Source organism: Barbatula barbatula (genome assembly GCF_947034865.1).
Source record: "Barbatula barbatula genome assembly, chromosome: 24".
Lineage (NCBI taxonomy): Eukaryota > Metazoa > Chordata > Actinopteri > Cypriniformes > Nemacheilidae > Barbatula > Barbatula barbatula.
The window spans coordinates 19,700,102-19,713,308 of NC_136787.1; the positions used below are offsets into that span (position 1 = coordinate 19,700,102).

General features: G+C 41.8%; 2 protein-coding genes across 6 annotated transcripts in view; both read left to right on the forward strand.

The window, feature by feature from the left end:
- The first annotated feature begins 2,449 nt into the window (after positions 1-2,449).
- Positions 2,450-4,317, forward strand: pigp (phosphatidylinositol glycan anchor biosynthesis, class P). Of its 4 annotated transcripts, none has more exons than XM_079448757.1 (5): positions 2,450-2,575; positions 2,653-2,725; positions 2,813-2,885; positions 2,972-3,090; positions 3,218-4,317. In XM_079448757.1, exons 1-5 carry the CDS (start codon positions 2,555-2,557, stop codon positions 3,334-3,336), a joined length of 405 nt encoding a protein of 134 aa, XP_079304883.1. In that variant the 5' UTR covers positions 2,450-2,554; the 3' UTR covers positions 3,337-4,317. The 4 variants fall into 4 exon arrangements, with proteins under 4 accessions (XP_079304883.1, XP_079304886.1, XP_079304885.1 ...); XM_079448760.1 differs by having other exon boundaries at positions 2,477-2,575; positions 2,845-2,885; positions 3,218-4,310; XM_079448759.1 differs by having other exon boundaries at positions 2,486-2,575; positions 2,675-2,725; positions 2,845-2,885; positions 3,218-4,310.
- Positions 4,318-8,689: 4,372 nt separating this feature from the next.
- hlcs (holocarboxylase synthetase (biotin-(proprionyl-CoA-carboxylase (ATP-hydrolysing)) ligase)) overlaps positions 8,690-13,207 on the forward strand; it is a 6,978-nt gene continuing 2,460 nt past the window's right edge. Inside the window, exons 1-5 of one of the 2 annotated variants that reach the window (XM_079448761.1) lie at positions 8,690-9,459; positions 9,588-9,728; positions 9,895-10,057; positions 10,146-11,074; positions 11,201-11,374. In XM_079448761.1, the coding sequence (XP_079304887.1) occupies positions 9,259-9,459; positions 9,588-9,728; positions 9,895-10,057; positions 10,146-11,074; positions 11,201-11,374 (1,608 nt within the window). In that variant the 5' untranslated portion in view covers positions 8,690-9,258. The remainder of the gene's footprint in view (positions 9,460-9,587; positions 9,729-9,894; positions 10,058-10,145; positions 11,075-11,200; positions 11,375-13,207) is intronic. The other variant, XM_079448762.1, reaches the window with a different exon arrangement.

The following is a 13,207-nucleotide window of genomic DNA, read 5'->3' on the forward strand; positions in this document are numbered from 1 at the left end:
ATGTGTGTGTTAAGTTTCCTGTGAGAGCCATCAAAGAGGAGTTTCATAGGACTGCAGGTGAATGGTGAACGTCTTTCTGAATAAACTGATCAAATAAATGTGGTCTTGCTGCCACCTCTAATAATTCAAATACCCTTTAGGATTTCCCATTGTGATTGGGTGCACATTTAAAAGGTCCCACTCGCCCCGTTCAGCGCGAGCTTCAAACTGCCGTCGGTCTGAATGAGAGACGGGCGCTGTAACGAGGAGGCTAAAGACCGCAGTCTCTATAGATCTGGGGTGTCAAACATACGGCCCGCGGGCCCGATAACGCGTCCAATACGGCCCGAGGGAAGATTTGAAAAATAATACAAATATGAAATAAAAGTTTATTATTATTTTAATTAATTTAAAGTTTATTAATACAATCAGGTTTTCGCTGCCATATTATGTTTTGTTTTATTAAATTTTTTATTTGATCATTGATCATTTAATTGGGCTTCTGCCGGAACCCCTAACAAGCATGCGCATTCTAAAGCGCCGCCTACATTTCGAAAACAAAGTCGGCTAAGTTGTGCGGCAAGGACTAGTGATTTTAAAATGTCCAAATAAAGAAAACTGACGGAAGAAGACGTATTTCTTCTGTGAGTTCAACGGTAGGCCGGTATGTTTAATCTGCTCACAAGCCGTGGCTGTGCAAAACGAGTAGAATATTAAACGGCACTATGAGATATACGCAGAGAAATATGATAAATACACTGGACAACTTCGAAAAGTCAATAATTTAACTTTAGCCTCGGAAAAAAGCAGTCAATGTTCACAAAAAGAACAGAGACTGATGAAGCTGTAACGCTATTTGATTGCCAACGAAATCGCAGCGGGATCAAAGCCGTTTTCAGAGGGAGAATTCATCAAGAATCGGTAATGAACATTAACAACCTGCGCTCTCGACTCACAAACAGACAGATAAATGACATCATGAGATTGATGTGGTTGAAGAAAAGAGATGTCAGGAATTAAAATCATAATGCAGATGCGATCTAGATCTTTTGTTGTTAAAGGGAATTTCTAGTATATATTTAATGTTCATATCCAAAGTGAAGTTGTACTACTGTACTAATTGTTAAATATGTTAAGGCAGTTTTTCCTATTAGTGAATTATATTGTATAGCTTGTATGGTTCATATTTAATGTGACCGTCTGTACACAAATAGAGTCTGTTGCATTTTTGTCATTACTAGTTTAAAAAGTATCTGACAAAAAATATTCATATTCAAAGGAAAGGGTTTTGATTGCCTTTACCTAAACAAAATAGTTTTTTCAAAGAGGAATAAGAGTGTTATTGAACCGTTCTGAGGATTTATTAAATGCACCTTTTACAGAACAGTATGTCTTTCTAGTTTTTTTGCTAATTCATTTGTAATTTGGTGCAATATGGTTTAAAAAAGGTGATTCGGCCCGCACATTGTCACTTTTCTCTCCATCCGGCCCTTACCCTAAAATGAGTTTGACACCCCTGCTATAGAGTCTGTCTGTAGTCGCGTCTCTGTTGGTCGGGAGTGATTCTAACACACTGCACAGCTCTTCACTAGCTGACCTCCGTTACACACAGCTGGATCAGGGGCGAGCACGGCCAGTTTTCTGTCTTCTACAGCCACAGTGCTCGGTTCTCATGTCCTCATAACTTTCAAGGCCAGTTTATTAAATATATCAAACATTTCCCATCCTACTAGCAAGAGCATTTAAACTCACCGGACTGAAGGATGTTTTTATATTTCATTTTCAGCTGCTGCCATGTTCTTTTTATTGCAGAAGGATTGCACCTACATGACAAAAATCTCTCTCTATATATATATATATATATACAGTGCCTCCTATTCTATTGGCGAGAAATAAACGGAGCACTTTTTGTCAGGTGGCGTTGCCATGGTGAATCGTGTTATCTTCGCTCAATTGATGATGTCTTTTTAAACCTAGAGTAAATTTACTCAGAGTGGATTGAACTCATTGAAACCAGCTGTTCTGAAACAGAAAACTCAGAGTAGAGATTATCTGAGTAAATTAATGGTTAGAGTGTTGGGCTTGTGATCAGAAGGTTGCCGGTTCTAATCTCAGTGTCAGCAGGTCATGACTGAAGGGCCCTTGATCAAGACACCTTACCCCTGATTGCTCTGCAGTAATGTGTCACTGTAGAAAACTACTTGTAAGTCGCTTTGGATAAAAGCGTCTGCCAAATGAATAAATGTAAATGTAAATGTAAATGTTGCTTGAACCTCCTTATTGAAACGGGTCCCTGGAATTGTGAATTGTGGGTACCTCACTTCAGGTTGGACCAAAACAATCTAGAATTTTGTATGAACCAATTTTTTTCCTAAAAGAAACAAGAATGATTGCTAGAATATAATATACCTTTGCACTAAACATTAATGTATTGGTTTCCAAATGTCCAACCGTTATGCGCTTCACACTCCTATCCAGTAGTTGGCGGAAACGCGCCATTCAGAAGGACTGCCAACCGCCATTAAACACCACACGAAGAAGATTCGTGACGCTCTAATAGTAACATCATCCAGCGATGAATAGAGAGTTAAAGCAGGTATCCAGGTCAAGATCTAACATGTGTGTTTAAATGTATTGAGGGTGTTAAATGTGTGTGTGTTTGTTATGATGGAGAATTCTCCGTCTCCTTCACCAGAGAGAGCCATCTATGGCTTTGTGCTGTTTCTGGCCTCTCAGTTTGGATTCTGTAAGTTTCTGCTTGATCTCATCTTCAATGAAACATCTCGCAGTAAACGTCTAGTAGAGATCAATGTTGTGTGTTTTGTGTCGTCAGTACTGTATTTAGTGTGGGCTTTTATTCCTGAGGTTTGGCTTCATTCAGTTGGACTGACGTACTGGCCTCAGAAGTAAGTGAAGTGAAGCTGTTGTCTTGTGTTTCTTTACACTAGCTAACACACATCATACTGACCATACAGAGATGATTTATTCACAGATATTGGGCTCTGGCCGCTCCCATATACCTGCTGGTCACCGTGGCAACATGCATTGTGCTGTTGTTTGGGGTGAACTTGATGAACACGGCTGCACTGGGATCAGTGGATAACATCACAGGTGAAGAGAGAGTTCACACATCAGCAGCATTATGTTACAAAACATCATTTCAGATATTGTTCATATTTTGCATTATCACGTGTTTCCAATAAGTATTGATGGGCATCATGATGTTCTCTTGTCTTAGACCACTATGCTCAGAGTCAGCGTGTGGAGGAGCATCAAGAAGGAGCCATTCTCAGACTCGGAGACGTCTCCATCAGCGAATTAAATCACGTGTTTTACCTCCATCAACACGAGTCATAACAAGACGCTGTTGTTTGATCATGTCTAGTGTTCTTGCTGTGGCCCGTCCACGCTGCTCAAGACGTGTGGCGTTTGCTCAGGGTTTACCAGATCGCATCCATCAGCTGCCCGTGACAGGCCCGACATTTGACTTTCAGATGAACCTTCGTAATGTGTGTACGAGCCCTCACAGTGAAATAGAGACAGTGCGTCACTGAGTGACAGTAAAGTGCTAGTGAATCTTTATCAATAACATGCACTTGCACATGTTCATATAAAACAGCACAGACGTGAAATAGCCAAATACAAATAATATGAAACCTTTTTATAGGCTGCTCTCTATCTCAACAACCTGTGTGTGAGATGTAAACTTATTAACTGAGGCTCTGATTTGTGCTTCATTCTTAAGTTGGATTCTTTTTTTCAAATCCAGAATTTGTCATGAAACAGGAAAATGGTGTGAGGTTAGACTGTGACCATTGTCTCCTTAGACTAGAAGTGAAACGGTCATCTCACTATTTGCCCATCTTTCACTATCTGCAGAATCGACCTGCTTGTGCTTGCCCAAGCCGCCCCGCGTCTCTACCTGCAGACAGGTGAAGGAACTCTAGATAACCCTCATGATGAGTAAATAGATTACTGGTGTCGGGTGGGCAGTCACCATTTAACCTGTGACCCCGCGACCTCACCACTGTCTCCCTCTCATGCCCTGCTTCTGTGTTGCTGGAGGGCCGGTTCAAGAATTAAGTTCTGCTGCTTTATTATTTTTCTTTCCATATGGTGTCGCTCACTTTAAAACAATAATACAAAAGTAATTATTAGTCTTAGACATTTTACCTGTACTTGTTATCTATTAAACAATGATCATTCATTTCTTGTATAATTTAAACAGCAAAGTGGTTTTCCTAAAAAGAATTCTGGGAGGAATATTCATTTACAATATTTTACTATATGTATTTGCTATATTAATCTATAAATAAACACTGGATGATACAAAACCATATTCTTGATTTATTTATTTAATAGACAATGCAACTGTACAATAATTTGACACAAATGAAGACAATATGAAATAAATCAATGAAATTGTTCTCAAAAAATAATTGAGAATAGACCAAAACACATTACATTTGGCAATATAAGCTCAGAACATGAAATGATGTAGTGAAGAAAGGTCTTCTTCAGGTCAAAGGTGAGTTTCACTTTGATGGGTCTCATGGCCGTATGTTGTTCTGTAACATACATGTTTCCTAAACACTGATGTGCTTCCTGAAGGCTGTACGCTTCATTCCCTTTATTTCAGCTCGTGTTGCAGCTTTAGTTGAGTTCAGAGACTTTAATTAGAATGTGTGTCGTCGCTTTCATCCTCAGAATCTTCATCATTATAAAAGTGAAGCGTTGCCTGAACTGGAAAACTGTCCAAAACCTTTTTGCCGAGATGAGACAGATATTCCTGCATTCTGGATCTGGGCAGGAACAGCCTGTGAATGACAAACAACACTTGTGTCTCCTCTGTGTTAAAATGTGAGTGATGTTCTGTTAATCTTCTTCACCTCACAGGATGATGAAACGCTTCTTCAGACACCTGAACTCTGCCCGGACGCCTGGAAATCATCTAAACACAGTGGGGAAAGTCATGTGCATTTCCAAAATAAAACTCTTTTGCGTTCGCATGTGTTGAAATTAATGTTTTGTGTATTAAAAAAATCAATACATTACTTTAATAAATTGTGTCTGTCTTATTGAGAGATCCCATGGTCTCCACATCACAGGACAACTGCAGTATAACATCGAGAAAGAGACATACACACACTGAAAGAGTTCATCATAAGGTTTAACGTAAAGAGTTCATCATACAGTTTAACTTAAAGAGTTCATCATACGGTTTAACGTAAAGAGTTCATCATAAGGTTTAACGTAAAGAGTTTATCATACGGTTTAACGTAAAGAGTTCATCATACGGTTTAACGTAAAGAGTTCATCATACGGTTTAACGTAAAGAGTTTATCATACGGTTTAACGTAAAGAGTTTATCATACGGTTTAACGTAAAGAGTTCATCATACGGTTTAACGTAAAGAGTTCATCATACGGTTTAACGTAAAGAGTTCATCATACGGTTTAACGTAAAGAGTTTATCATACGGTTTAACGTAAAGAGTTTATCATACGGTTTAACGTAAAGAGTTCATCATACGGTTTAACGTAAAGAGTTCATCATACGGTTTAACGTAAAGAGTTCATCATACGGTTTAACGTAAAGAGTTCATCATACGGTTTAACGTAAAGAGTTCATCATACGGTTTAACGTAAAGAGTTCATCATACGGTTTAACGTAAAGAGTTCATCATACGGTTTAACGTAAAGAGTTCATCATACGGTTTAACGTAAAGAGTTTATCATACGGTTTAACGTAAAGAGTTTATCATACGGTTTAACGTAAAGAGTTTATCATACGGTTTAACGTAAAGAGTTCATCATACGGTTTAACGTAAAGAGTTTATCATACGGTTTAACGTAAAGAGTTCATCATACGGTTTAACGTAAAGAGTTCATCATACGGTTTAACGTAAAGAGTTCATCATACGGTTTAACGTAAAGAGTTTATCATACGGTTTAACGTAAAGAGTTCATCATACGGTTTAACGTAAAGAGTTCATCATACGGTTTAACGTAAAGAGTTCATCATACGGTTTAACGTAAAGAGTTCATCATACGGTTTAACGTAAAGAGTTCATCATAAGGTTTAACGTAAAGAGTTCATCATACGGTTTAACGTAAAGAGTTCATCATACGGTTTAACGTAAAGAGTTTATCATACGGTTTAACGTAAAGAGTTTATCATACGGTTTAACGTAAAGAGTTCATCATACGGTTTAACGTAAAGAGTTCATCATACGGTTTAACGTAAAGAGTTCATCATACGGTTTAACGTAAAGAGTTTATCATACGGTTTAACGTAAAGAGTTCATCATACGGTTTAACGTAAAGAGTTCATCATACGGTTTAACGTAAAGAGTTCATCATACGGTTTAACGTAAAGAGTTCATCATACGGTTTAACGTAAAGAGTTTATCATACGGTTTAACGTAAAGAGTTCATCATACGGTTTAACGTAAAGAGTTCATCATACGGTTTAACGTAAAGAGTTCATCATACAGTTTAACTTAAAGAGTTCATCATACAGTTTAACTTAAAGAGTTCATCATACAGTTTAACGTAAAGAGTTCATCATACAGTTTAACGTAAAGAGTTCATCATACAGTCAGAGTGATGACGAATCACAACTACAAGATAATAACAGAGGAATAATTACGTCTTCTTACCCGATCATCTGATCCGCGCGTGAACTCACCGGCAGCATCTTCGCACTGTGACTGACTGACTGACTGTCCAGCGCGCGCACGGCACTTGAGGGCGCGGGCGCGTACGGGCGGTTTTTGCGCGCTCTCAGTCAAATTCGCATTCTTACATTCCTTTAAAATCGGAAAGTCGCGATATTTTATTTACGCTTGATCGCAGAAGTGTAAGCCCGAACGATATGCTTGACTAAAAGTATAGATACCTTGCAGTGAAAATAACTCCAAGTCACGAATTCCAAAACAACTTGAATAAAAGTCTTCGATGATCATATTTTAACAGGACTTGAGTGTTTTACTCAGACAGAATGTAAACTCAACACCTCAGCTGACCACATTACCAAGCGATAAATCTGCTGCTGATATTAGTTATCGATTTATACATGCTCAAAAATCAAGTTGGGCATTCCAAGTAAAATCATGAAATTGCAGTTTTGATTAAGTTATAATGAAATTAAAACATGATTTCGAAACGGGGTTATTTGTTTTTGAAGAAACACTCTTCACTTGTACAGAATAATGTATAATTGCGTTTACATATTAATTGTGTTAATTGAGTCGATGCAATGTAGGCTACGGACAGCAGCACTAATGAACTTTGTGTTAGGATGGGTTAGGTAGGTTTGGTTAGGATGGGTTAGGTAGGTTTGGTTAGGATGGGTTAGGATGATTTGGTTAGGATGGGTTAGGGTAGGTTAGGTTAGGATGGGTTAGGATGATTTGGTTAGGATGGGTTAGGGTAGGTTAGGTTAGGATGGGTTAGGTAGGTTTGGTTAGGATGGGTTAGGTAGGTTTGGTTAGGATGGGTTAGGATGATTTGGTTAGGATGGGTTAGGGTAGGTTAGGTTAGGATGGGTTAGGTAGGTTTGGTTAGGATGGGTTAGGTAGGTTTGGTTAGGATGGGTTAGGATGATTTGGTTAGGATGGGTTAGGGTAGGTTAGGTTAGGATGGGTTAGGTAGGTTTGGTTAGGATGGGTTAGGTAGGTTTGGTTAGGATGGGTTAGGATGATTTGGTTAGGATGGGTTAGGTAGGTTTGGTTAGGATGGGTTAGGATGATTTGGTTAGGATGGGTTAGGTAGGTTTGGTTAGGATGGGTTAGGATGATTTGGTTAGGATGGGTTAGGTAGCAGGGGCGATTCTAGGATTTTCATTTTAGGGGGGCTCAGCCCCCAATAAGGGTAGGTTTCTATACTACTAACCTTATTGCTATCCACTATTTCATTGTATTCGAGAAGTGTATGAATAAGAATATAGACAAAACATGTATTAATGTAATTGTCTATTGGAAATAGGTTTAATCTGTTCTATATTTATTTCTATTTATTAAAAATAACAACATGAATTATCAATTTGCGACTTCTATAAATCAATTACTTAAAATAAAATACAAATCCCTTTACTCTAATGTATCATGATACACTAATGATTCATTATTACTTAATACAAAAAAACATTTAATATTACAAAACAAAATAACTCCACGTGATGTTTCTCTCTCTGTGCCATTTGTTGCTTTCAGACAATGATGTGTGTATTTTACCATTTCTGGGCATGGCTGCACAATGTAATGCCGAGATACACAATAATATGTTTTAAATTTTAAAAAGTAAATTAAAATAAATCATGATCGTTTTCTAAAGTATGTTTTCATAGGTGTTAATCGCTTCATTTTTTGTTGGAAGAAAAAACAACTACCACACTGTAGCGAAGACGTACTGGTATTGAATGAAAAACCGAACCGTGTATTGGTCCAGTAACATTATGTAAACTGCAATTACAAGAACTGCACCGACGCAGATGTCATATCATAGCAATCTATCATTAAATGCACACACGCACGCACGCACGCACACACGCGCACGCACGCACGCACACACACGCACGCACGCACGCGCACGCACGCACGCACACGCACGCACACACGCACACGCACGCACGCACGCACACGCACGCACGCACGCACGCGCACGCACGCACCCACGCACACACACACACGCACGCACACACACACACGCACGCACGCACACACACGCACGCACGCACACACACACACCTTGTACTCTCTGATGTTCGCTCTGCTCGGCGCCCCTGCGGACTGAAAAACGCGCTGAATCCATGCAGACTCAGATCAGGGGAGGAGCCAAAACTTGACGCAGCGCGCCGCCGTTACAAATTTGTTTTTAAAGGGCACTGAAGCGATCACAAATTAATTAATCAAATATTTTTTAGGGGGGCTGGGCAGAAGTTTAGGGGGGCTGAAGCTCCCCTAAAAAGGGCCTAGTGACGCCCCTGTTAGGTAAGTTGGGTTAGGATGGTTTGGTTAGGATGGGACGGTCTGCATGCGGGGCATTGACATTCACGCATGCGCAGACTGGCGGGTTTCAACAGACTTTGTGAAGAGATATATATGCGTCATTCTTATTCAGGCTATTACGCCAAACCTCGTTCGTCCAGTAGCTCTCCAGGAATCATGTGATTGACACGTGGGCGGTGACGTAACAGGAAGTTTTGAGACGAGAAAGGAAAGATGAGCGCGGGACGGGTCAGTGATGGACTCCAGATCAGCTGCTGTATGTGATGAAAGATGCTCATAACGCTGTGTTATATGTACCTGTGGCTGCGCTTTCAGCGATATTACACGAGCGTCATCCGCAGCGCGTTAAACAGACTGAGCGTCGATCACAGCAGCGTCACTTTCTGCGCGCTGAACACCTCAAAGCGCTCGCGCGACGATCAGCTCTTCTTGCAGCTGCGCAATAAGGTCATTTACATCTCACAGCCGCAGGTGATGAGAAACCCCGTCACTCCACAGAAACTCACTGTTTCTCACAATCAACGCATGCATTGACTCACATATCTCTCTGTGTGTGTGTGTGTGTGTGTGTGTGTGTGCGCGTGCGTGTGCGCGCGCAGGCGTGTGATGACCTCAGCGAGTGGACGCTGCTCATGGGCTCTTCTGTGGCGCGTGCTCGCCGGTTAGAGAACATCACCTTCATCATAGAGGCGTCATCAGGCCTGAAAGACTGCACGTCTCCTGCTAGTACACATGATAAAGTAAACACTACCCTGCAGACCACAAACACAAAACTTTAAACAGCAACAGACATGCCTGCTGTCATTTGTAGATGTTCTTCAATGGACATGTGCATCTCTAGAATCATCCTCGCTCTTAAATGCATAACTGTCTGTTGATGGACATGTAACCCTGTGTGTTCTGTAGGTGCTAAAGTGGTCAGACTACTGTCTCCCGCTGGCCCACAGTCCCGGACAGCCGTACAGAGCCGTGGCCGAAGCCAGTGTGGAAAACTTCAGTCGTCTTGGTGTGGCTTTTATGGAAGATCAACTACTGATGGAAAATGGCCTGATACCTAAAAAAATAGTTTGTGAGTTGAAATGAATAGTTTTTCGATCACTGTACTCATATGTGAATTGAAGTAAACTCTGTGTGTGTGTGTTTTGGTGTCCTTGTAGCCGTGCTGCTCAGAGAATCCACACTGAGAGAATTGTTGCAGTCACACAGCAGCAGAAAATCCACGGCTGCCCAGACCAATCTTTCACCCAAGCAAGACGCTCTGTATTCTACGCTCCCCAGAAAGAGCAGTCTGCGCCTGAGCGCTCGACGTGACTCGGATGCGCAGAGCTGCAAGGAGGAGCGGCAGGAGGAACCGGAACGCATGTCCGAGCACCGGCACGGGGATGGACACCTTCTCCATCACTCCAGCTGCCACGAGTGTCTGGAGCTGGAGAACAGCACCATCCTGTCGGTGAAGTTCGCTTCTGTGGAGGACATTCCGGATCTCCCGGACGACTACGCCAGTGCGGACGGCGAGGAAGAGGAGAGCGAGGCCTTCTCGGGTCAGAGCGGGCGGGTGAACTCGAGCGGGAAACCGCCTAACGTGCTGGTGTTCACGGGTGGGTGCGAGGAGCAGTTCCAGAAGGTGCGCTCGCTCCTGGCTGAATGCGTTGACACGGAGTGCTACGCCATCTACCACCTGCAGCCGCAGCAGGCTCTGAGCGAACCATGGCCGGAGCATGCGCTGCTGCTGGTGCTCGCCACCGACTGCAACCTCACGCCACAACTTCAGCTGCGATTCCTGTCCTACCTGAGCCAGGGCGGGAAGGTGCTGGGCCTGTCGTCCACGCTGTGCCCCGCCGGACTCGCTCTGAGGCCCAGAGGTGTGCAGAAGGACCAGATCTGCACGCTGACCTTCAACAAATCGGACAGCACCGAGCTGCGGCTGAGCGTTCTGGGCAGCGGGAGCATGTACGTGCGGGAGCCGCAGGACGGCAGCGCCGGAGAGGTGGAGCTCTGGGGGGAGATTGACGAACGGGACGAGAAGCACATGGCCATCGTTCGAGTGACTCATGGAGCGGACAGCGGTGAGGCTGTGCTGTGCCAGGTAGCGTCCTGTGTGCTGATTGGTCGAGATGTTTACTGTCAACTGTTGACTTTCATTTACATGTGGAAATGTTTGATTTAAACACTTGATGATGATGATTGACAGCTGTCATGTTTGCTCTCTCAGGTGCGTTTGGAGGTGGCACCAGACACTCATCTCGCTTCAGGGTTCTCTGAGCTGAAGATGAGCAACGCTGTCCGTTATGAGGTTCTGACGGAGATACTGACGTCTTTGGGTCTGAGCTGTGAACTGAGTCAGGTGCCCCCTCACAGCCCGATCTATCTGCTCACCACACGACAGGTTAGAAACACACACGCCGGAACAGGAGGGTATTCCAGAAAGCTGGTTATGTGCCATGTCTGGGTAAGTTAAGGGCTTAGTTAGCTGATAGCCTCAACATACGGGTTCCAAAAACAGAGGAAACTTTCTGGGCATGTAAGTAACCACAGCAACCCACTCTCTGTAGATGACCCGCTCCGGAGCAGCTTATGTTCAGGGTTAGTTCATTTCAAGGAAACGTTACGAAGCTTCAGATCAACAAATCTACACTTTATGTAACAAAGATGGCCATGATGAGTATATATTTCAGTATTAAAATAGTAAATATATTAAATTAAATAATTTATAGCATTAATAGTTTTATAAAAATATCATTTAAATTATATAATTTTTATGGTCTTTTAATCCTGCACTTTATACACTGATGCAGATTTTAATCTTCCACGTTGTTTTACACTCAAAATCTTTAAGCTTCCCGACTGTTTCCATGGTGACTCGTGAACTCTGTGATCCATTGACTTTAGTGTCTTCATGTTGTTTCTGTGAGCGAGAGTTTACTCTGGGTATCTTTCGTGAGGTTGGTTACACTTACTCTTCAAACGTGTTCTGGAACCGACACACCCCGAGCAAGAGAAGTTCGCTTTAACCATCCCAGAGTTCAGGGTTTAGCTGACGGGAAGTTAACCTCCTTTCTGGAATCCCACCTGATGCTGTGTCACTGCTTGTTATTCTGTTGCACACATTCTTGACATCATGCACATGTTCTCTCGTCTCTGACACGCCTCTTGTTCTGATGGTTCAGCTCTTATGAGGTAATGAGGTGAATCACGTGTGTCACATGATGTGCGAGGACTAGAGGTCCCTTCAGTAGTGGCTCGACCCGTGGCTTTACATGATACATATGATTTGTTTGTTGAAGACTGGAGCGAGAACAAGCTTTTAGCTGTTGTAGATTTTGAACACCAGGTGTCAGTCTTTAGCTGGAACTGACGTTTTGATTTTATGCAGCTGGACATTAAAATTTTACCTTTTTTATTTCAAAATATTGTGTGAAAGTGAAGACTGTAGTGGCTGTAATAGTTGTTTGTCTGTTGATTTACACCGAGATGAGAAACTTTGAGTTTTTGCTTTCAGAACAGCTGATTTGGGTTAGTTCTGTAGGGTTACGTTGAGTCGACAACGACTATGAAAAGTCAAGATCGTTGGAGCTTCACCATGGCAATTACACTTAAGAGCGAGGCACATTTTCATCACAGCTCAGTATACAGCGGATTAACTAACCGGCAGAAAATGACCTTAGTTCAAATACATATATAGATAAATGTACCAATAAAAAATCAATCAGGAAACTAATAAATGAATACAATAGTTGTGATGTTATCAGTATGTGAGATGGTGTTTCCCAACTCCAGTCCTCGGGACCCCCCCTCTCAGAATGGGTTGGACCCTTCCCTGTATAAAACACCTGACTAAGCTCATCAGTCTTCTACCAGAATGCTGGAAATGTTTGAATCACATTTTTTATATAAGGAGAGATCTAAAACATTCTGGGAGAGGCGTTCCAAGGACTGGATTTGGAAACCACTGCTATACACCATGACGTCTCACACTCGGAGCTGGACTAAATTAATTATTGATTCATTGTTGAATGAACCTTTTTAAAAATCAACCCCTTTTCATTTTAAGTTTAATCATCAGATTCGATATAAAACACTCCATAAAATAGCATGGAGTAATTAAGATTTTAATATACAGAAACCATTGAAAATGTGCTTCAGTAAAAGATGTGTTGCATAAATGACATTTTTGCTAATATTGCAGCAAACTGGCAGCTAGCAAGGACTACTACATTAG

Excerpts from the sequence above, each read along its gene's own strand:
- pigp (XM_079448757.1), top strand. The coding sequence starts at position 2,555 with ATGAATAGAGAGTTAAAGCAG. Across the intron at positions 2,886-2,971 it reads CTGACGTACTGGCCTCAGAA|ATATTGGGCTCTGGCCGCTC; the intron begins GTAAGTGAAGTG and ends ATTTATTCACAG. Across the intron at positions 3,091-3,217 it reads ATCAGTGGATAACATCACAG|ACCACTATGCTCAGAGTCAG; the intron begins GTGAAGAGAGAG and ends CTCTTGTCTTAG.